A 24,610-nucleotide genomic window follows, 5' to 3' on the forward strand; every position below is an offset into this window, starting at 1 on the left:
CCAAATTTCGACAAAGCCAGTGACATATACTGCCAGCTCACTCTGTCAAAAGCCTTCTCTGCATCTGTACTCAGCAGAGCTAGTGGAGTTGAAGTAGTCCGTGCCCAGTTCATAAGATGAAGGAGGCGAACGGTATTCTCATTGCCCTGTCTGCCAGAGACAAAGCCAACTTGTTCCTTGTGGATAACATCCGGGAGAACTTTTTGAATCCGTTGAGCCAGGATCTTAGCCCTCCATTTAATGTCCGTATTAAGTAGGGAGATAGGGCGGTAGCTACCACATTGCAACGGGTCTTTATTCTCTTTATGAATAATGGTGATATGGGCTGTGAGTGATTGGGGAGGAAGGTGGCCACCCTCCAGGAGGTAATTACATAAAGAGCTAAAGTGAGGGACTAGAACAGATTTAAAAGTTTTATAATAGGAGATGGTGAAACCATCAGGGCCAGGGCTACGTCCAGAGGGGATGGTGGCTAGAACTTTAAGGACTTCTGGGCCGGAGATGGGAGCTACTAGTTGGGAGGACTGGTCTGGGGTTATGGAGGGAAGCTGAAGGGAGGAGAGGAACTTATTCGAGGCCTCCGCGATGGAGCAAGGAGATGAACCAGGAGGGGCCGGGAGGTTGTATAGGTCTTCATAAAAAGCACAGAATGCTTTGGCTATGTCAGGGGTGGATTTAAGATGATTGCCCGCAGCATCTTTAATTGCCGGGATGAAGGAGTCAGAAAATTGTTGTTTAGTTAGCGCCGCCATAAGCTTGTTCCCTCTGTCACCATGTGCATATGACTTAAAGCGTGCACGTAGGAGCAACTTAGCCGAGGTAATGTTTAACATATCTTTTAGTTGAGATCGCGTGACCGAAAGCTCCTCCGCGAGGCTTATCGCTTGAGATTGCTTATGGCTGAGCTCGAGAGTAGCGATACGGGATAGGAGGGTAGACATGGCCTGGGCTCTTTGTTTTTTAATATGGGAGCCGAGAGCGATAAGCTCTCCACGGATCACAGCCTTGTGGGTTTCCCAGATTACAGCAGGGGAGGGAGGGGAGGGACCTGCGGAGTTAGTACTGAAAAACTCCTGGAGGGAGGTGGCTATTTTCTCAGATGACACCTGGTCCTGGATGATGGTTTCATTGAGACGCCAGTTCCATTCCCGTGTAGGGAGGGTGGACAGTGATACCGTCAGAAAGACGGGGGCATGGTCTGACAACGTGATGCTGCCTATTCGGGTATTTACAATTTGTTTGACATGTTCAGAGGAGAGAAAGACATAGTCTAACCTGTGGTGTGAGGACTTGGCATGGGAGTAGAATGAATAGTCCCGACCTGTAGGGTTCAGGGTACGCCAGGTGTCAATAACACCTAATTTACGTAGAGCCATCCTCAGGCGTCTAAGACGGACATGAGTGATAGCCGATCTCCCCGAGGAGGAGTCCAGGAGTGGGTCTAGAGTTACATTAAAATCTCCCCCTAGTATTACCATACCCTGTTTGAATGCAGCAAGCGCCGAGAGGGTCTGAACCAGCCATGCAACCTGTCCCCTGTTAGGCGCGTAAATATTGGCCAGTGTAACCGGTGTGCCTGCTATAGAGCCCTTCACAAATAAGTACCGGCCATCAGGATCCGAGGAGGAGGCTGTAACCGCAAAGGGCACCTGCTTGTGAATGGCAATACTGACACCCCGGCTAGCAGAGGTCTGCGCACTGTGGTACCACTGAGTGAACTTTTTGGAAGGAAGATTAGGAATCTTACCTGCCCGAAAATGTGTCTCTTGAAAAAAGGCGATCGAGACTTTGTCTTTCTGTAGTAAGGAAATCACTTGGGATCTTTTGCACGGCTCGTTCAGGCCCCGGACATTAAGGGATGAGACTACAAGAGAAGCCATTTTAAGTCAGTGGGAAAGCACATAGCAATCAAGGTCTGAGCGAACCAAGCAAGAACATTAAGGTGGGAAAAGAGGACACAAGGGGGGAAACACATGAGGGCAAAAAAGGGTAGACAAAACGGCAAACAATAATTCAAAATCACGTAGTGCAATTCTAAGAGCTCCACGGAGCGCCTGTGAACCAGAGGATCCTTTCTCATCACGGGCTGGTGCCGGGATCCATCAGGCGGGGGGTCTCGTAGAGCCGGAATAGGCCAAGAAAAGGCCATCAGGTAACAAGGAAGTCAATGAGGGAAACATTGGCAAACAAATCCCCTACGCAGAAGGGGTGGGAGGGGAGAGGTGAATAAACTCAGGAAGGTAAGGTCCACAGGGAGGTGAACAAAGGCCTAAATACATCCAGAAAGGCCTCATCAAAAACTAGGCGGCCCTGATGCATGTCCTGAACAGCAAACAGAAGAAATCTTCAGGAGAACACCGGAACTATGGCCGGCAAGAGATGACAATTTTCACAGCAGAAAGGCTTCAGCGATGAGGAGAGCGTTCCGCAGCAGTGGAGGCTTGAAAACCCAGGCTGGAACGGGATTTCTTCCCGGCTGGTACAAGGGACCAGGTTTCTGCAGTCGGAGGCGAGGGTATAGGGTCTCCCTGGTCTGCTGGCATCCAGGACGGTAATTCAATCGGGGCTATTCCCAGTGAGACCCAGGCCCCGGACAAGTCCTGTGGTGTGCGTATGGTGATCTGCCTTCCGTTTTTGAAGACTGCCAAGCCAAAGGGGAACAACCAGCGAAACTGGGTCCCGGAGGATCTAAGCGCTTCTAAAAGTGGACGCAAAATACGTCTTTTTGTCAGCGTGGAAGGTGCCAGGTCTTGAAAGAACTGCAGCTGCGAGCCTTCATATTCTAGACGGTCTGTCTCTCTACTGGCCTTCAAAAGAGCCGCGGTGTCCACAAAGCTGAGGATACCACAGATAACATCTCTCGGAGGATCTGAAGCTTTTGGCTTGGGACGAAGAGCGCGGTGTATGCGTTCAATAACAATATTCGCTGCTCTTTCTGGATTCAAAAGATTCGCGAATATTTCTTTCGCGACTTTTTCGAGCGCTTCCGGTGCGAATATTTCAGGTATGCCTCGGATGCGAATATTACGTCTGCGGCTGCGATTTTCCTGGTCTTCGATTCGCAGGAGGGCATCGTTGATGAGATCTTTATGCGCACCCAGGGTAGAGCATGTTTCTTCGCTAAAGCGAATAATCGCATCTTGCGAATTTTCCAGTGCCGCGACTCTCTGGCCGATGGAACGGAGATCGGTCTTTATTTCCGCCAAGTCCTGCTTCAGGGGAGCCAGAGCAGAATCCATAACTTCGCGAAGGATTGCTTTTGAAAGATTTTGTCCCCGCCGTCTGTTTTTATATTCGGAAGCATCCGAAATACTTCCCGCTTCTGAGCAGTCTTCCGCATCAGAGTGGAGTGAGGGAGCCGGCGCCATCTTAGGCGTCCCTGCAGCGGTGCCCTTGGCAGCTTTCCTCAGAAATTGCTCCATGTCAGGCTGTTTGGAGCGGTTCACAGGTGGGTCGATAGGTTCCCTGGGGCGATCTCTCCCCGTTTTGCCCATTTTTAGCGTCTGAAAAGTGCTATTTAAGGGGGTTTGTACCGATTAGGAAGAGGAGCTCAGTCACCAGCAGCCATGCAGCTCAGCGGCCAAACTCCGCCCCATAGTAGTTATATTCTTGTACATAGGAGCAGTATTATAGCAGTTATATTCTTGTACATAGGAAGCAGTATTATAGTCAGTTAATTCTTGTATATAGGAGCAGTATTATAGTAGTTATATTCTTGTACATAGGAGCAGTATTATAGTAGGTATATTCTTGTACATAGAAGGCAGTATTATAGCAGTTATATTCTTGTACATAGGAGCAGTATTATAGTAGTTATATTCTTGTACATAGGAGCAGAATTATAGTAGTTATATTCTTGTACACAGGAGCAGTATTATAGTAGTTATATTCTTGTACATAGGAGCAGTATTATAGTAGTTATATTCTTGTACATAGGCACAGTATTATAGTAGTTATATTCTTGTACATAGGAGTAGTATTATAGTAGTTATATTATTGTACATAGGAGCAGTATTATAGTAGATATATTCGTGTACATAGGAGCAGTATTATAGTAGTTATATTCTTGTACATAGGAGGCAGTATTATAGTAGTTATAGTCTTGTACATAGGAGCAGTATTATAGTAGTTATATTCTTTATCAAATTTCTTTTTATTTGAGAAAAATATACAGTCATGTAGAGAGTCATACATTATGTGTCCAGACGCAGCTGGACAAGTGCATAGATAGCCAACACAATATATTCAAGATAGTTGCATACACGACTTCAAATAATAAAGTGACAAATGTAAACAAATATCTAACGAGGGGGGGCTATGACAAGACAAAGGAAGGTGGGATAGGGGAGGGGGAGAGTTGGATGTCAATCACAATCTTAAATCAAGACATATCTAAGCCTAGAATTTGCGATATAGCTTCCAAGGAGACCATAGTTTTACAAAAACTGCTCTAGAGTGACTTTCCCAGTGGGCTAATTCTTCAAACCGATATAGTTGGTCAATTTTTTCGGTCCACATCAAGAACGAGGGAGCTGATTCATTTTTCCACAATAGAGGGACCAGCAATCGAGCTGCTGTAATAAGCATGGTTTGTAGATTGTACTTTGAGGGGGTTAGCGTGCCATTTGGACACCAGAGCAGCAGGAGTTTTGCGTCTAAGGTAATCTGGCTATTACATATCTTGTTGATAGTTGTTTGTACTTCAACCCAAAACGGTTTTATTTTCTCGCAGCTCCACCAAATATGAGATAAAGAACCGATATCTCCTCCACACCTCCAGCAACCGTTTGGGATAGCGGGATTGAGCTTGTGAAGGAACTCCGGTGTCTTATACCATCTTGTAAGTAATTTATAAGAGTTTGCCTGTATTCTAATACAACGGTTGAAACCATGTGAGTGTGTGAGGATGAACGCTTTTTCAGGTTCTGACAGGGACAGGGACAGCTCCTTCTCCCAGGCTGCAAGGAACCACAGATCTGGAGGTGCGGAGGAGAGTAGCTCCCTGTAGAATGTGGAGAGAGGTTTCTTGGGGCGAAGGGCGTTAGAGATTTTCCCCTCCAACCAAGAGGGATCTCCCGTAGGCCTGGGAAAAGATTTCAGAAGCGCCAGATCTTTCTTAAAAGCCATAAGCGCTAGGAAAGAGGCTTCCTGAACCCTAGGGATTTCATATATTTTACTCCAATTTAAGGCACCTGATACAGTTATGATGTCTTTCAGTTTAAAGTTAGATAGTAAAGCCCAAATTCCTGTTGCATCAGAGGTGGTAGGGTGAACATGTGCCTGCAGCAGCTCTAAGGGGAGACTCAAGCTTGGGAACCCAAGGGTCGAGGACCCATATAATTTGGTCCATTCCAGTAACAGACCCTTCCATAAGGGCGAGGTAAATTTATTATTAGCAGTACATTTGCGCACGCCCCATAGAACTAACTTGTCCCTATATGAAAGCAAATTACACTCCAGTCGGGAGACAAGGCCGAGAGGGCGCCAAGAGATGAGGCTCAGAGCTCTGTTCAGCATTGATGCTTTGTAATAAAGGTATATGTCGGGTAGGCCGAAGCCTCCCAACCTCCTCTCCCGAGTGAGAGTGGCATAAGCCAACCTAGGGGACTTGCCAGACCAAACAAAGGTTGAGATGACCCTGCGGACCTCCACAAAGAAGGAATGGGGTAGCCAGATAGGAAGTGTTTGGATGAGATAGAGCAGTCTGGGGACAATAAAAGCTTTAATGAAGTTTTTCCGCCCAATCCAAGAGATAAACGGGAGTTTTAGAGAGTGTAAGTGTGTTCTAATAGATTTCAGTAAAGGGACATAATTTAACTCGAAAAGATCTTCTGGTTTTGCTGAGATATGGGTACCTAGAAAAGGGATTGACTTAGTGGCCCACGTAAAAGCAGCGGAACCTTTAAGCGTGTCTACAGTAGCAGGTGGGCAAGAAATATTCAGGGCCTGTGACTTAGTATAGTTGATCTTAAAATTTGAGACCGCTCCATATTCTTCAAAAAGGGCTTGAAGTCTGGGGAAAGAGGTTAGAGGGTTGGACGTTATGACCAAAAGGTCGTCTGCAAAAGCGGCCGTTAGATGGGTATGCGACCCCACGGTGATCCCCTTAATATCTGGGTCTTGCCTGATCCTGGCCAGCAGGGTCTCCATGACAACAACAAAGAGGGCAGGCGAGAGTGGGCACCCCTGCCTAGTCCCATTAGTAATGGGAAAAGCTGGAGAGAGTGTTCCATTAATCCGTATTCTGGCAGAGGGGAGCGAATAAAGTGAGAAAATGGATTGGATAAACTGGTCCGGAAGGCCAAACTTCGACAGTGCCCGAGACATGAATTGCCAGCTGATCCTGTCAAAGGCCTTTTCTGCGTCTGTACTGAGAAGAGCTAAAGGTATTGAGTGCTGACGAGCATGCGTGATCAATTGTATGACACGGACCGTATTTTCACTCCCCTGCCTGCCAGAGACGAACCCCACCTGCTCCTCGTTGATAATGCCAGGGAGAACCGACTGAATCCGTTGAGCCAAAATTTTGGCCCACCACTTCACATCAGTATTTAGAAGCGAGATAGGACGGTAACTCCCGCATTTTAGGGGGTCCTTATTTTCCTTGTGGATTACCGTGATATGGGCTGAAAGCGATTGGGGAGGAAGGGAACCTCCTTGGAGTAAGTGGTTACATAAGGTATTAAAATGGGGAATTAGGGTCTGCTTAAAGGATTTGTAGTAAGAGATGGTAAAACCATCGGGGCCTGGACTTTTGCCCGAAGGTATGGAGGAGAGAACCTTACCAATTTCATCGTCTGTGACAGGAGATAAGAGCTGAGCTGACTGAGCGGGGGTAATATTAGGTAACTGGAGGGAGGAGAGAAACTTCTCAGTTGCCTCACCTAATTGAGCTGGTGACATATTATCTGGTGTTTTAAGGTTGTATAGGTCCCTATAGAAGGCACAAAAGGTCTTTGCTATATCTGGGGTACCTTTATGAAGGACTCCTCTGTCATCTTTAACTGCAGCAATAAAGGAGTCAGTTTTTTGTTTCTTCACTAAAGCGGACATTAGCCTATTCCCTTTGTCCCCGTGTGCATATGAGCGGAATTTGGCTCTAAGTAACAGCTTAGCTGACGTGACATTTAACAGGTTCTTGAGCTTAGTACGGGCTTCTGAGAGCTCCAAGGCACAGCTAAGGGCCTGGGAGGCTTTGTGCGTTAGCTCTAGAGTCTGAATCTGGGAGAGAAGTGTCGCCACAGCCTGATTCCGCTGTTTTTTAATATGTGCACCCAAGGCTATTAGTTCTCCCCTCAGGACAGCTTTGTGGGTTTCCCAAATAATGGAAGGGGAGGGAGCGTCAGGGCCTGAAGTATTAGTTGTGAAGAAATCAGTTATGATAGAAGATAATTTAGCAGCATGGGAGGGGTCTGAGATAATGGTCTCGTTAATGCGCCAATTCCATTCCCTCTTTGGGAGGTCCAGCAGGGACACACTTAAAAATACCGGAGCGTGGTCAGACAGGGTGATGTTCCCTATGTGAGAATTTATAACTCTGTTAGCACAGGATTTGGATAAAAATAGATAATCTAATCTATGGTAAGATAGTTTAGCAGCTGAATAAAAGGAAAAATCCCTACCAGTAGGGTTTGTGGTGCGCCAGATATCTAGAACCCCTAACCTCTGTAGGGCCAATTTAAGGCGCCGCAACCGGGCATGTGTAATGGCAGACTTCCCATTTGAGGAATCTAATGTAGGATCAAGGGTAGCATTAAAATCACCTCCTAGAATAACCATTCCCTCCTTAAAGGAGGATAGTAGGCCTAGGGTCTGAACGAGCCAAGCAACCTGCCCTCTGTTGGGAGCATATACAGTTGCCAGGGTAACAGGAGTGTCAGCGATAGTGCCCTTAACAAACAGGTAACGACCCTCAGGGTCTGCAGATACGGCAGAATGCTTAAAGGGGAGCTGCTTGTGGATCGCTATGCTGACACCCCTGCTAGCCGAACTATACGTGCTGTGGAACCACTGGGAAAATCTTTTGGGGGGCAGTTTGGGGATCTTACCCTCTCGGAAGTGGGTTTCCTGGAAGAATGCTATAGACACTTTATCCCTCTGTAAAAGGGCCAGGATTTGGGACCGCTTGCAAGGCTCGTTCATTCCCCGGGCGTTAAATGAAGAAATCACAATAGACGACATTCTGAAATAAAAAATAGACAATCAGCATTTGAAAATGCAGTATATGACATCTGATGGAGGGGGAGGGGGGGGGGAAACACACGAGGAAAGGAGGGGAGACAAACAAATAAGCCACATAACAATGGTGCAAATACATTTTGCGCAGGGAGCTCTACTGAGCACCTGACAGTACGACCCTTTCTCATCACGGCAACCAGCCGGGGTCTGTCAGGTGGGGGGCCCCGCAGAGCTATAGAGGGCCAAATACTGGCCATCTCACAAGGAAAAAGGGGTGACCCAAAGGTGAAACCGGGTTAACCCCTGCAATTATCAAATGAGCAAGTAGCAGGCAAGGTCCAGAACTTTAAACAAACCAGTAAACAATCTGGAAACGGATCAGCCTCATTAGAACCCTGGAACAGCCTTCATCCACAACAGGCGGACAGGACAGGCCTGGAATAGGGCCCTGTGCCCTCAGAAAACGGTGAGGCACCAGGTAACTTCTCCAGGAGGCGCTCAGTCCCGGTCATTTCGGTCAGAGCTGGAAACAATGCAGAAATCTTCTGTAGAACTTCTTATATTCAGGTAGGAGGATAATCAGGCTTCTCAGCCCTAGCTTTGGGCGACTTTTTGTTGTAAACAGGGCGCCATTCAGCTGCTTGGGGTGGCGGGAGGGGAGGATCCTCCATGTCGGCCGGCATCCATGAGGGAATATCGATCGGGGGTAACCCCAACTGGGCCCAGCTGGCATGCAGATCCCTCGGCGAGCGGATGGTGATCTGGCGTCCGTTTTTGAGGACTGCGATTCCGAACGGGTAAAGCCACCGGAACGGGGTAGCTGCAGCTCTAAGGGCATCCAAGAGCGGCTTGAGGATGCGCCTTTTAGCTAAAGTGGACGGGGCCAGGTCCTGGAAAAGCATGAGCGACGTACCTCCATACTGCAGCTGCTCCTTCTCTCTGCCGGCTCTCATGATTGCTGCTGTATCCACAAAACTTAGGAGGCCGCAGATGACATCGCGTGGGGGATCGGTATTCTTAGGCTTAGGCCTAAGCGCCCTGTGAATTCTTTCAATCACGATACGCTCTGCTCTCTCAGGCCCCAGCAGGTCAGTGAATATCTCGTGCGCCACTTTTTCCAGCGCTTCACTGGCGAACGATTCAGGGAGCCCGCGGATCCTCAGATTCCTCCTGCGGCTCCGATTCTCCTGGTCCTCGACCCTCAGGAGCGCTTCATTAAGCAGGTCAGTGTGGGAGCTGATCGCTTTGTACGTCTTCTCTTCCCTCCGGATTGCCGCCTCTTGCGCGCCTTCCAGGTCTGACACCCGGTGACCCATGTTCCGGAGGTCCTCTTTGATTTCCGAGAGGTCTCTTTTAATCGGTGCTAACGCTGAATTTAGCACCTCCAGGAGTGCCGCTTTAGTGAATGAGCCCCTCTGCCTCCTCGATTTGCAGGTGGAGGCATCCGAGACACTCCCGCCATCTGTGTCTTCCTCCATGTCGGATGCCTGGGCAGGAGCGGGCGCCATCTTGGGGGTCTGAGCCGACCGAAGCTTCGGTTGTTTATTAACAAATTGATCCATGTCAGGCTGTCTGGATCTAACATGGACTGGATCAGCCTGATCCTTGGGTCGATCCCTACCCGTTTTGCCCATCAGAGCTGTGCTGTTAGCTTAATATAGGGGTTAATTCGCCGGTATGGATGAGGAGCTCAGCAATCTGCAGCCATCAAGCTACACAGCCAGGCTCCGCCCCCATAGTAGTTATATTCTTGTACATAGGAGCAGTATTATAGTAGTTATATTCTTGTACATAGCAGCAGTATTATAGCAGTTATATTCTTGTACATTGGAGCAGTATTATAGTAGTTACATTCTTGAACACAGGGAACTATTATAATAGCTATGCTTTTGTACATACAGAGAAGGATTATAATAATAATTGATCTGCCTGTGTGCCTGGTAATAAGAACAGCTTGTCACCATATAAGAACACTTTAAAACATAAAGCTTCACAGATGTAGGAGTCATACATGATATTAGATTACTTAGTAAACGTTCTATAGATACAGTTGTGTTCAAAATTATTCAACCCCCAATGCTGTAAAGGGTTTTAGGGAATTTAGTGTACATTTGTAATTGTGTTCAGAATGAAATCTTACAAGGACTTTTTAAAGAACCAAATGCAACTAAAATGACATCAATTGTTTTTGTAATACAGTATTAAATTTTTTTTTGTGATTTCTTCATTGACACAATTATTCAACCCCTTAAAGACTACCACTCTTAAGAACAGAGGTTCATTCAAGTGTTTTCGATCAGGTATTGAAAACACCTGTGGATGTCAAGGAGCAGCAATCAAGCATAATAAGCACCAATTAGGCAGATTTAAAAGGACTGTGATACTCGGCTCCTTCTAGACATTTACTGGTGTGTTTACAAACATGGTGAAGTCAAGAGAATGGTCCAGGAAGACAAGAGAAGAGGTGATTTCTCTTCACAGGAAGGGCAATGGCTATAAGAAGATTGCAAAGATGTTAAACATACCAAGAGACACCATAGGAAGCATCATTCGCAAATTCAAGGCAAAGGGCACTGTTGAAACGCTACCTGGTCGTGGCAGAAAGAAGATGCTGACTTCGACTGCTGTGCGCTACCTGAAACGCAAAGTGGAGAAAAGTCCCCGTGTGACTGCTGAGGAACTGAAAAAAGATTTGTCAGATGTGGGCACTGAAGTTTCAGCTCAGACAATAAGGCGCACACTGCGTAATGAAGGCCTCCATGCCAGAACTCCCAGGCGCACCCCCTTGCTGTCTCCAAAGAATAAGAAGAGTCGACTGCAGTATGCCAAAAGTCATGTGGACAAACCACAAAAGTGTTCTGTGGACTGATGAAACAAAATTAAAACTGTTTGGGCCCATGGATCAACGCTATGTTTGGAGGAGGAAGAACAAGGCCTATGAAGAAAAGAACACCTTGCCTACTGTGAAGCATGGCGGGGGGTCAATCATGCTTTGGGGCTGTTTTGCTTCTACAGGTACAGGGAAGCTTCAGCGTGTGTAAGGTACCATGAATTCTCTTCAGTACCAGGAGATATTGGATGAAAATGTGATGCAGTCCGTAACAAACCTGAGGCTTGGGAGACGTTGGACGTTTCAACAGGACAATGATCCCAAGCATACCTCCAAGTCCACTAGAGCATGGTTGCAGATTAAAGGCTGGAACATTTTGAAGTGGCCATCGCAGTCACCAGACTTAAATCCGATTGAGAACCTCTGGTGGGACTTAAAGAAAGCAGTTGCAGCGCGCAAGCCTAAGAATGTGACTGAACTGGAGGCTTTTGCCCATGAAGAATGGGCGAAGATACCCGTAGATTGCTGCAAGACACTTGTGTCAAGCTATGCTTCACGTTTAAAAGCTGTTATAACTGGAAAAGGATGTTGTACTAAGTACTAAGATTGAATGTCACTTGGGGGTTGAATAAAACTGATAATGATGTGAGCACAGAAAAGACATTTGTGGTTATTTCATTATAAATGTTATGTTATATTTGTCTGACTTACAAGTGCCTCTTTGATTTAATTGTAAACAAGATGACTGAAATGATCAAAATAATTTTGAACACAACTGTATAATGGGTTCAAACCTGATAAGAACATTAAAAGGAAATTAATACATTCTTTATTGAACCTATATTGTTTAAAAACAGGGCTGTGCCCATATGCACAGTGAATTGGGCTGTGAGGGTGATTTGTAGATTCTCTAGGAATAAGGGTTCATGCACACGATCATATGTATTTTGCGGTCTGCTAAACACAGAGCCGCAAAAAATACGGATGACGTCCGTGTGCATTCCGCATTTTGCAGAACAGAACAGCTGGCCCTTAATAACAGTCCTATCCTTGTCCGTAATGCAGACAATAATAGGACATGTTCTATTTTTTCGCCGAACGGACATACGGAAATGGAAAGCAATGGAAACTTGCGTTTTTTGGGTTTTTTTGCGGACCCATTGAAATTAACGAAAGATAATCAAGGCCAGCTCCAATACAGAGGTCCAGGTCCACTCCAACAAATGCAAACTGAAGAGAAAATTAATTCCAACCTCTGGATAAAACAATGAAATCCTTTATTGAAAAATAGTCATAAAATCCAGGTATGCCAAACACATACCGTGTTTTCCCGAAAATAAGACATCCCCCGAAAATAAGACCTACCTCTAGTTTTGCCTATCGCTGTAATATAAGGCATCCCCCCGAAAATAAGGCCTCCCCGATAATAAAGCATCCCCCAAAAATAAGGCCTCCCCGATTATAAAGCATCGGCCGAACATACCCTAATGCCTCCCCGATTATAAAGCATCCGCCGAACATAATCACTCCCCGATTATAAAGCATCGGCCGGACATAATGCCTCCCCGATTATAAAGCAAGCCACCCCAGAATGTAAGGAGCTCACTGATTGGCCGCCGCCGTCGCCAGGACAAGCTGCCGCCTTCTTCCGCCCCCGCTGCTCGCTCTGCCCTGATGGAGTCTCACAACTTGGCTGGCACGGACACACAGGGGATGGGGTGACAGGTAGGGGGGGGGGATATCTGATGGAAGGTGGGGGATGTCTGGTGAAGATGGGGGAGACAAAAAAAAAGGTAATTAAAATGACACAGGGTGATCAGAGGGGGGAATCAAAATGACACAGGGGTATCAGGGTGGGGAGGGGGATCATTTAAAATGACACAGGGGGATCAGAGGGGGGAATCAAAATGACACAGGAGGATCAGAAGGGGTACTAAAATGCTATAGTAATCCCCCCCTCTGATTCTCCTGTACCATTTTGATTCCCCCTTCTGATCCCCCTGTGTCATTTTAAGTGATCCCCCTCCCCACCCTGATTTCCTTTTTTTTTGTTCAACAATAAATGTGTACCGTATTTTTCTTCATGGAAAAATAAGACATCCCCTGAAAATAAGACCTAGCGCATCTTTTGGAGCAAAAATTAATATAAGACACTGTCTTATCTTCGGGGAAACAGGGTAGTACAGTACTGTACTATGTCTTTGGCATACCTGGATTTTATGACTATTTTTCAATAAAGGATTTCATTGTTTTATCCGGAGGCTTGAATTAATTTTCTCTTCAGTTTGCATTGAAATTTATGGTTACGCATACGATTCGCCAAAAAAACGGAACGGACACGGAAAGAAAATATGTTCGTGTGCATGAGCGCATACTTGTAGTAGAACGGAGGGGTTAAACTGGAACGTAACCCTCCATACTGATATAGTACCACTGAACCCTCACAAAATAACTGACTGTCTCCCCCTATACGCTCAATGCGTCTCTATAGTGGGTGTTACCCTGTTCGTCATCAGGAGCTTATATAAGGAGTCGGTGGAGGCAAATTAATTCAGTGCCGGCCGCAACTGATGGTGTGCGGTCAGCTAGTAATCGGCACTGTAGGAGCCGTCCACGCCGCGTCGCCCGGAACCTGGCTTTTTGAAGGGGAAGCCAACCCCGCTCCCTGTGGTGTGTGTCTATTGCTCAGCCAATCGGGGGAAGAAGGTGTGGACAAAGCCCCCCCGGCATGACGAGTAGACTGAGTATGACGGGGGAGGGGTAGTGCAAAGCATGTTTGTAAACGGAGGAGCCTCAAAGCGTCAACCGTCACTAAGAAACCGGTGACGCTGAGTCAAGATACTGTATTTGTAAATGAATGCAAAAATAGCTATAACCCTGAATTATTTGCTAAAATAGGGCAACTTAATTTCATTATAAACAACAGAACTGAGGTATTTTTCATATACTGTACTTCCATCAACCTTGCTATAGAGATGATGTACTGCTGGGGGTGTCTTATTCTCTTGTCTGACTTCTCCTCAACTCCCGAAGTCAATTCGCTCATCCCTAATTAACAGCTCTGGTGCCGTCCTCTCCGTCATCTCCTCAGCTGCTCTCTCTGACTGAAAATGAAACTAACTCCTCAGACACATGTAGCTCCTCCCCTTAGTCTCAATCTGAACCACCAATCAGGTGTCAGATCCAGCACCTGTGTCTCCCTGTCTCCTCAGCTGCTCTCTCTGACTGAAAGTGAAACTAACTCCTCAGACACATGTAGCTCCTCCCCTTAGTCTCAATCTGAACCACCAATCAGGTGTCAGATCCAGCACCTGTGTCTCCCTGTCTCCTCAGCTGCTCTCTCTGACTGAAAATGAAACTAAGGCCTCTTGCACACACAAAAAATAGTTTTTTCCGTTTACGGAACCATTTATTTCAATGGGTCCGCAAAAAAAAAACAGAATGTACTCCATATGCATTCCATTTCTGTATTTCCGTTTTTCCATTCCGTTCAAAGATAGAACATGTCTTATTATTTCCTGCAAATCACATTCCGTGGCTCCATTCAAGTCAATGGGGCTGTAAAAAAACCTGATCGGATACGGAATGCATCCGTTCCGTTTTTGCGGAACCATCTATTGAAAATTTTATGCCCAGACCAATTTTTCTATGCAATTACTGTATACTGTATATTCCATGCTTCCGTTTCCGTTTGTGAAAAACGGAACGGCAAAATGGAACGGAAGCAGAACGGAAACACTACTGAAAGAAAAAACAGAAAAATGGATCAGTTTAAAATGGACCGCAAAACACTAAAAATGCCATAAGAGGCTTAAGGCTACTTTCACACTCGCATTTTGGCTTTCCGTTCGTGAGATCCGTTCAGGGCTCTCACAAGTGGTCCAAAACGGATCAGTTTTGCCCTAATGCATCCTGAATGGAAAAGGATCCGCTCAGAATGCATCAGTTTGCCTCCGTTCAGTCACTTTTCCGCTTTGGAGGCGGACACCAAAATGTTGCTTGCAGCGTTTTGCTGTCCGCCTGACGAAGCGGAGCCAAACAGATCCGTCCTGGCACACAATGTAAGTCAATGGGGATGGATCCGTTTTCTCCGACACAATCTGGCACAATAGAAAACGGATCTGTCCCCCATTGACTTTCAGTGGTGTTCAAGATGGATCCGTCATGGCTATAGAAACATAATACAACCGGATCCGTTCATGACGGATGCATGCGGTTGTATTATTGTAGCGGAAGCGTTTTTGCAGATCCATGACGGATCTGCAAAAAACGCTAGTGTGAAAGTAGCTTTACTTCTTACTAACTTTTAGCAAATGAGGCAGTGGAAAATGGCCCAAAGGTCATTGAAAGGGGTTTAGGCTGGGGATCAGCAACCTTCGGCACTCCAGCTGTTGTGAAACTACAACTCCCAGCATCCAAACATGCTTGGCTGTTCTTCTAACTCCCAAAGAACTAAATGAAGCATTCTGGGATTTGTAGTTTCTGAACAGCTGGAGTGCCGGAGGTTGCTGATCCCTGGTTTAGGCAGAAACTCTTCTGTCCTGTGTGGGGGGCCTGGTTTTATTCTTGCTATGGGGCCCTTACTTCTCTATGTACGCCACTGATAAGGACTCTCAAGAATGGACAGAGAAAGCTCCCATCCAGCATCCCTATGCCTGAGATCGACACCGCTCCCTTTCCTCAGGCATTAGCTATGAAGAAACTATCACCATGTCAGTATTGTAACATGTACTCTCCTATAGGACCACTACTACATAACACTCCACCTACCTCCAAGTAAATAACCCTAATGTTCAACAGTATTCTGCATAAATAAAAAAATACATCAATATTAATTAAAGGGTAACTGTCATGTTTTCATCAAAAAAATCTATTTTTGCATATGTTACTGCTGCAGCAGCATTATGCATAAAGCAATCTTTAGTTTCTTCACATACCATTGTTTTCCTTGAGTTTTTCCCTTAGTTATGGCTGTTTAAACATTTACAATATGAGGACCTTCTCAAGATGGCTCCTCTGCCAGTTCTCTGAGGCCAAAACTGCTTTCCCTCACTTCACATACACACTTGCTGTAGCCAGCAGCTCCCTGCCAGCCAATTAGATTGGATTACTGAGAGACACGCCTCCTCACTCTGAAGCCTAATGCAGGCATGCAGTGTGAAGGACCGCCCTTCTGTCTTCTGTTTACATTAAGTTGGGAGACAGACAATCCCTAGTAACCGTCTTTTAAGGGAGCAGTGGAAAGAGACAGGGGACATTAATGAAAGTTATTATAAGGTAATTACAGATCTTTTGACAATTATTGACAGACTAACTGAGGTATACATGCCTAGCTCTAATAAACAAGCAACTAAAAAAAATATGACAGTTACCCTTTAAGTACAATAACTGCAGAGTGTTCCCTTTATAGATAAACCTTTTACATATTCTTATAAGTGTCCAGCCCCCTGGATCTCACAGGCAGGAAGCAGAAGTATTGGAATGCATTGTAAAGGGGATTAGACCCCCAAGAGTTGAAGTCCCAAAGTGGGACAAAAAATAAAGTGGAAAAAAAAGTTGAAAAATAAAGTTTTCCCACAAAAAAATTAAAAGTTTCAAGTAAAAACAAAACAAAACAATTTCCCCCAAATAAAGTATAAATAAATTGGTTAAAACAAAGTAAGAAAAGTAGACATATTAGGTATTGCTGCGTCCGTATCAACCGGCTCTATAAACATATCACATGACCTAACACCTCAGATGAACACCGTAAAAAATAAAAAATAAAAACTGTGCTAAATAAACAAACAATTTCTTTGTCACCTTACATCACAGAAAGTACAACAGCAAGCGATTAAAAAGGCGTATGCCAACCAAAATAGTACCAATCTAACCGTCACCTCATCCCGCAAAAAATGAGCCCCTACCTAAGATAATCGCCCAAAAACTGAAAAAACTATGGCTCTCAGACTATGGAAACACTAAAACATGATTTTTTTTTGTTTCAAAAATGAAATCATTGTGTAAAACTTACATAAATAAATAAAAAGTATAAATATTAGGTATCGTCACGTCCGTAATAACTTGCTTTATAAAAATATCACATGACCTAACCTCCCAGGTGAATACAGTAAAAAAATAAAAATAACATAAATATTTTTATACATAGTATACTGTACATATTAGGTATCGCCACGTCCGTGACAACCTGCTCTATAAAAATACCACAGGATGTAACCTGTCAGATGAATGTTGTAAATAACAATAAAGAAAAACCGTGCCAAAACAGCTATTTCTTGTTACCTTGCCTCACAAAAAGTGTAATACAGAGCAACCAAAAATCATATGTACCCTAAACTAGTAACAACAAAACTGCCACCCTATCCCGTAGTTTCTAAAATGGGGTAACTTTTTTGGAGTTTCTACTTTAGGGGTGCATCAGGGGGGCTTCAAATAGGACATGGTGTCAAAAAACCAGTCCAGCAAAATCTGCCTTCCAAAAACCGTATGGCATTCCTGTCCTTCTGCGCCCTGCCGCGTGCCCGTACAGTAGTTTACGACCAAATATGGGGTGTTTTTGTAAACTACAGAATCAGAGCCATAAATATTGAGTTTTGTTTGGCTGTTAACCCTTGCTTTGTAACTGGAGAAAAATTATTAAAATGGAAAATCTGCCAAAAAAGTGAAATTTTTAAATGATATCTCTATTTTCCATTAATTCTTGTGGAACACCTAAAGGGTTAACAAAGTTTGTAAAATCAGTTTTGAATACCTTGAGGGGTGTAGTTTCTAAAATGGGGGTCACTTTTTTGGAGTTTCTACTCTAGGGGTGCATCAGGGGGGCTTCAAATGGGACATGGTGTCAAAAAACCAGTCCAGCAAAATCTGCCTTCCAAAAACCGTATGGCATTCCTTTCCTTCTGCGCCCTGCCGTGTGCCCGTACAGCAGTTTACGACCACATATGGGGTGTTTCTGTAAACTACAGAATCAGAGCCATAAATATTAAGTTTTGTTTGGCTGTTAACCCTTGCTTTGTAACTGGAATAAAAATATTAAAAGTTACATTTTGAAATTGTATCTCTATTTTCCATTAATTCTTGTGGAACACCTAAAGGGTTAACAAAGTTTGTAAAATCAGTTTTGAATACCTTAAATGGTGTCGTTTTCAGAATGGGGTCATTTTTGGGTGGTTTCTATTATGTAAGCCTCACAAAGTGACTTCAGCCCTGAACTGGTCCTTAAAAAGTGGGTTTTTGAAAATATCAGAAAAATTTAAAGATTTGCTTCTAAACTCCTAAGCCTTGTAACATCCCCAAAAAATAAAATGTAATTCCCAAAATGATCCAAACATGAAGTAGAAATATGGGGAATGTAAAGTAATAACTATTTTTGTAGGTATTACTATGTATTATAGTAGAGAAATTGAAACTAAAAAAATGAATTTTTTTTTACTCCATTTTACCAGTGTCATGAAGTAAAATATGTGATGAAAAAACTATCTCAGAATGGCCTGGATAAGTCAAAGCGTTTTAAAGTTATCACTAGAGATGTCGCGAACATAAAATTTTCCGTTCGCGAGCGGCGAACGCAAATTTTCGCAAATGTTCGCGAACGGGCGAACCGGGCAAACCGCCATAGACTTCAATGGGCAGCCGAATTTTAAAACCCACAGGGACTCTTTCTGGCCACAATAGTGATGGAAAAGTTGTTTCAAGGGGACTAACACCTGGACTGTGGCATGCCGGAGTGGGATCCATGGCAAAACTCCCATGGAAAATTACGTAGTTGACGCAGAGTCGGGTTTTAATCCATAAAGGGCATAAATCACCTAACATTCCTAAATTGTTTGGAATAACGTGCTTTAAAACATCAGGTATGATGTTGTATCGATCAGGTAGTGTAACGGTTACGCCCGCTTCACAGTGACAGACCAAACTCCCTGTTTAACGCAAACAACCGCAAACAGTCCATTTGCACAACCGCAAACTCCCCATTTGCACAAGGTTGGATACCAAGCTAGCCATGTTCCTTGTCCTCACTGATGTCATTGAAGGTCTCTTCCTCCACCCAGCCACGTACAACACCAAGGGTCCCCGAAAGGTGACAACAAGCCCCCTAGGACGCCTGCTGTGTTTGGTCTTCCACCTACTCAAAGCCACCTTCCTCCTCTGACTCCTCTTCTTCAGACTCCTCTCTCTGCGTTGGAATCGATTTTAGGAACCGGGAGATGGAAAAAGATGCTTGGTCGGTCCTCTTAATTCCAATTTGGGGCACTGTGCGTGCGCTGTGTAATGTACTGTGCAATCCCAATATGTGTGGTGTGTTAAAGGGAGTCTGTCACCAGATTTTGACCCTATAGACCGCTTACATAGCGCTCTAGCATAGCGGTCTACGATTCTAATGGTACCTTTGATGTTTGCTTGTGAAGTTCCCCCAAGGCAAAAACGGACTTTTATTCATATGTAAATTAGGACTCGCAAGTGCCCAGGGCGGCGCTCACCTCGTTGGAGCCCAGGCTGTTCAGCCTCTTTTCGTCATATCCCCGCCCCAGCCTCTTCCTCTGCCCGCCCCGCTCTTCCTTTGCGTCCTCCTTCTCTGCAGCGAGATCCCGCGCCTGCGCTATCCATTGCTTGGCCGGGGCATGTGCACTGCGATGCCCATTGTGGGTGTCTCTGGTCCGCCTCCTCGCCGCTGTTTCTCGCCGTTGGCCGGCGCATGCGTAGTAGCTACGGCGATGCCGTGCCCATAATGGGCATCACAGTGCGCATGCCCCGGCCAAGCAATGGATAGTGCAGGCGCGGGATCTCGCTGCAGAGAAGGAGGACGCAAAGGAAGAGCGGGGCGGGCAGAGGAAGAGGCTGGGGCGGGGATATGACGAAAAGAGGCAGAACAGCCTGGGCTCCAACGATGTGAGCGCCGCCCTGGGCACTTGCGAGCCCAAATTTACATATGAATAAAAGTCCGTTTTTGCCTTGGGGGAACTTCACAAGCAAACATCAAAGGTACCATTAGAATCATAGACCGCTATGCTAGAGCGCTATGTAAGCGGTCTATAAGGTCACAATCTGGTGACAGACTCCCTTTAAGTAGTACTATTCCTATCAGTTTAATCCCTGTTACGTTCACTAGTATTATTATTATTATAAGGTGTGTTAAGTAGTACTATTCTTATCAGTTTAATCCCTGTTACGTCCCCTATCAGGGGACGTGTATGTGGAATCGATTTTAGGAACCGGGAGATGGAAAAAGATGCTTGGTCGGTCCTCCTACTTCAAATTTGGGGCAGTTGCGCGTGCAATCTAATGTGCCACCAGATATGAGTGGTGTGTTAAGTAGTACTATTCTTATCAGTTTAATCCCTGTTACGTCCCCTAGCAGGGGACGTGTATATGGAATCGATTTTAGGAACCGGGAGATGGAAAAAGATGCTTGGTCGGTCCTCCTACTTCAAATTTGGGGCACTGCGCGTGCAATCTAATGTGCCACCAGATATGAGTTGCGCTGAGGTGACACTATGCGCTTGCAGCTGGGCCTTAAACACACAAACACGTGTGTGCAACTGACTGCTATTTATTCACAGTCAAAATTGTTGTTTTTCTTTAAATGGAATCGAATGTGACACCAGATATGAGTTGCGCTGAAGTGACACTATGGACTTGCAGCTGGGCCTTAAACACACAAACACGTGTGTGCAACTGACTGCTATTTATTCACAGTCAAAATTGATGTTTTTATTTAAATGGAATCGAATGTGACACCAGATATGAGTTACGCTGGTGACACTGTGCACTTGCAGGGCATGAAACACACGCGCGTGCCGGCAACTGACTGCTATTATATTACAGTCAAAAAAGTTTTGTTTTTTTTTAAATGCAAGCTACTGTGACACCAGATATTAGTGGTGGCACTGGGCAAGTGGGCACAGTATACGCTGTGAGCCTGACACACACGCTGGCAGGCAGGCAACTGCAATTAGATTACACAGGAAAAAAAAAAAAAAAAAGCTGACTGATGTTCTAGCCCTAAAAAGGGCTAGCTATCGATTTCCCTTTTAAATCAGCAGCAGCTACACTGTCCCTCCTCTCACTAAGAATGCAGCTTCCGAATGAATCTAAAATGGATGCTGTCCAGGAGGTGGGAGGGTCTGGGAGGGAGGGTATGATGCTGATTGGCTGGAATGTGTCTGCTGACTGTGAGGTACAGGGTCAAAGTTTACACAATGATGACGAATAGGGGGTGGACCGAACATAGCATATGTTTACCCGCCGCGGCGAACGCGAACAAGCGATGTTCGCCGGGAACTATTCGCCGGCGAATAGTTCGGGACATCTCTAGTTATCACCACATAAAGTGACACTGGTCAGATTTGCAAAAAATGGCCTGGTCCTTAAGGTGAAAATGAGCCCGGTCCCTAAGAGGTTAAACAATATAGGTTCAATAAAGAATTTATTATTTTTCTTTTAATGTTCTCAGGGTGAATCCTTTCGTACATCATATTACACATAGGAAGAATGCTTGTTATTAGTACATTGAAGTTGGAAAAATATCAAACATTTTGTGTCCTCATGTATAAGTGACTTTCAACTTTCATTGGTTTTCAGTTTTACGGTGGATGGTTTCAATATCCTATCTTTAAAACTGGAGACTACCCAGAAATTATGAAGACCAGGATACGTGAGAGAAGCCTTGCTGCGGGGCTGCCCCAAAGCCGGTGAGTATGCTGACAATGGCTAGGCCAGCATCAGCCATGTAATAATCCTTATTTCACATTGTCTTATGACTGGATGATGTTTTAAAGAAACACTCCTAGTGAAACTCATATATTATGTTATGCTTAGTGCAGGGCCTGAGGGGAAGGAGCATAACTGAGGGATTCTCTATCCTGGGTTCAGCATCTCCTCCACTGGCCCTTCACAAAGTATAACTGTGTTTAAAACCTTGTCTGTATTCGGACTCATGCACACGACCATATGTATTTTGCGGTCCGCAAAAAACGGATCCGCAAAAAATACGGATGACGTCCGTGTGCATTCCGTATTTTACAGAATGGAACAGCTGGCCCCCAATAGAACAGTCCTATCCTTGTCCGTAATGCAGACAATAATAGCATGTGTTCTATTTTTTTGCGGAACGGAAATACGGACATACGGACACGGAATGCACACGGAAACTTTCGGGTTTTTTTTGCGGACCCATTAAAATGAATGGTTCCGGAACGGACACGGAAAGAAAATACGTTTGTGTGCATTCATGCACAGTATACTTTATCCAGAGGCATACCTACCATAGGAAGATTACTCTCGTTATATAACTACTATAATACTGCTCCTATGTACAATAATATAACTGCTATAATACTGCCTCCTATGTACAAGAATATAACTACTATAATACTACCTCCTATGTACTAGAATATAACTACTATAATACTGCTCCAATGTACAAGAATATAACTACTATAATACTGCCTCCTATGTACAAGAATATAACTACTATAATACTGCTCCTATATACAAGAATATAACTGCTATAATACTGCCTCCTATGTACAAGAATATAACTACTATAATACTGCTCCTATGTACAATAATATAACTACTATAATACTGCCCCTATGTACAAGAATATAACTACTATAATACTGCTCCTATGTACAAGAATATAACTACTATAATACTGCCCCTATGTACAAGAATATAACTACTATAATACTGCTCCTATGTACAAGAATATAACTACTATAATACTGCTCCTATGTACAAGAATATAACTACTATAATACTGTTCCTATGTACTAGAATATAACTACTATAATACTGCTCCTATGTACAAGAATATAACTACTATAATACTGCTCCTATGCACAAGAATATAACTACTATAATACTGCTCCTATATACAAGAATATAACTACTATACTACTGGTCCTATGTACAAGTATATAACTACCATAATACTGCCTCCAATATACAAGTATATAACTACCATAATACTACCTCCTATGTACAAGAATATAACTACTTTAATACTGGTCCTATGTACAAAAATAAAACTACTATAATACTGCCTTCTATCATACTGTTCCTATATACAAGAATATAACTACTATCATACTGCTCCTATGTACAAGAATATAACTACTATAATACTGCTCCTATGTACAAGAATATACAGTAACTACTATAATACTATATTGACCCCTACTGTTATAATGCTTGCCCTGAAGAGCCCCCAGTATTTATAATGCCCCCAGCAGTGCCCTAGTATTTATAATGCCCCTGCAGTGCCACCAGTATTTATAATGCCCCCTGCAGTTCCCCCCATAGTTTTATCGCCCCTACTGTTATATTGCCCCCTGAAGTGCTTTAGTATTTATAATGCCCCCCGTAGTTATATTCCTCCCTTTAGTTTACTCAGAAATAATAATTCCTCAGCCCCTCCACCATACAGTCCCATGTACATAACACTATGTCCCTCCCTCAGCCGTATAGTCCCATGTAAATGACATCACACCCTCTCTCCAGCCCCCTCCAATATACAGTCCCATGTAAATAACATCCCTCTCTATCTACAGCCCCTCCAAAATACAGTCCCATGTAAATAACATCACTTCCCTCCCTTCAACCCCGCCAATATACAGTCCCATGTAACTAACATCACCCCCTCCCCAGCCACTTTCAATATACAGTCCCATGTGAATAATATCACTCCCTCCCCAGCTGCCTCTACCATGCAATCCCATTTGAACATCACCCCCTCAACATTCAGACCCATGTAAATAACATCACTCCCTCCGCCAGCTGCTATCAACACACAGTCCCATGTACATAGCATCACTCCCTCCCACAGCCGCCTTCAATATCCAGTTCCATGTAAATAATATCACCCCTTCCCCAGCCACCTCCAACACACAGGTCCATGTAAATAACATCACTCCCTCCCTCAGCCTCCTCCAACTGTTACGATACTGGTAAACATGGCTTGAATCCGGTAGCCAGATGGAATAAGCCAGGCGCAGTTATGTACTGTGGAGTTGTAGTCCGTAGTGCGGCTTGAAGTGTAGATCGCAAAGTGATAATTCAGCGAAGAGTAGAAAGAGTCTGGGAAAGATGGTTCTGAGGAGCAGAAGACTGGAACAAGTCACAATACTCAAGCAATGATTGAATTGCCTCATGGGTAGAAGTAGGCCAAAACTGGAAACAAGATGGCTTCCAATCAGCACACATCAGCCATCTTTGTTAAGGGCAAATCCTAGGACAAACACAGCAGCCTCCAGTGGTGAGCAGTGAAAGTGCAGCACAGTGGCCACTAGTGATAAATTAGAAAAATACATCAGGATTCTGACACCAACATTCAGTCCCATGTACAGTAAATAACATCACTCCCTCCCACAGCCGCCATCAACATACAGTCCCATGTAAATAACATCACCCCCTCCCCAGCTACCTCCAACACACAGTTCCATGTAAATAACATCATTCTGCCCCAGCCAGCTCAAACATGCAGTCCCATGTAAATAACATCCCCCTCTCAACATGCAGTCCCATGTAAATAACATCTCTCCCTTCAGCCCTAACATACAGTCCCAGTTTAATAACCACAACTTTCAGCATTGTGCTGCC

The 24,610-nt window shown here is 44.6% G+C and overlaps 1 protein-coding gene across 1 annotated transcript in view; it reads left to right on the forward strand.

Moving 5' to 3' along the window:
- LCT (lactase) overlaps positions 1 to 24,610 on the forward strand; it is a 129,303-nt gene that overhangs the window by 96,393 nt on the left and 8,300 nt on the right. The window contains exon 27 of the mRNA XM_040441528.1: positions 21,590 to 21,699. Within this exon, the coding sequence (XP_040297462.1) occupies positions 21,590 to 21,699 (110 nt within the window). The remainder of the gene's footprint in view (positions 1 to 21,589; positions 21,700 to 24,610) is intronic.

This window comes from Bufo bufo, chromosome 7 (genome assembly GCF_905171765.1).
Source record: "Bufo bufo chromosome 7, aBufBuf1.1, whole genome shotgun sequence".
Taxonomy (NCBI): domain Eukaryota; kingdom Metazoa; phylum Chordata; class Amphibia; order Anura; family Bufonidae; genus Bufo; species Bufo bufo.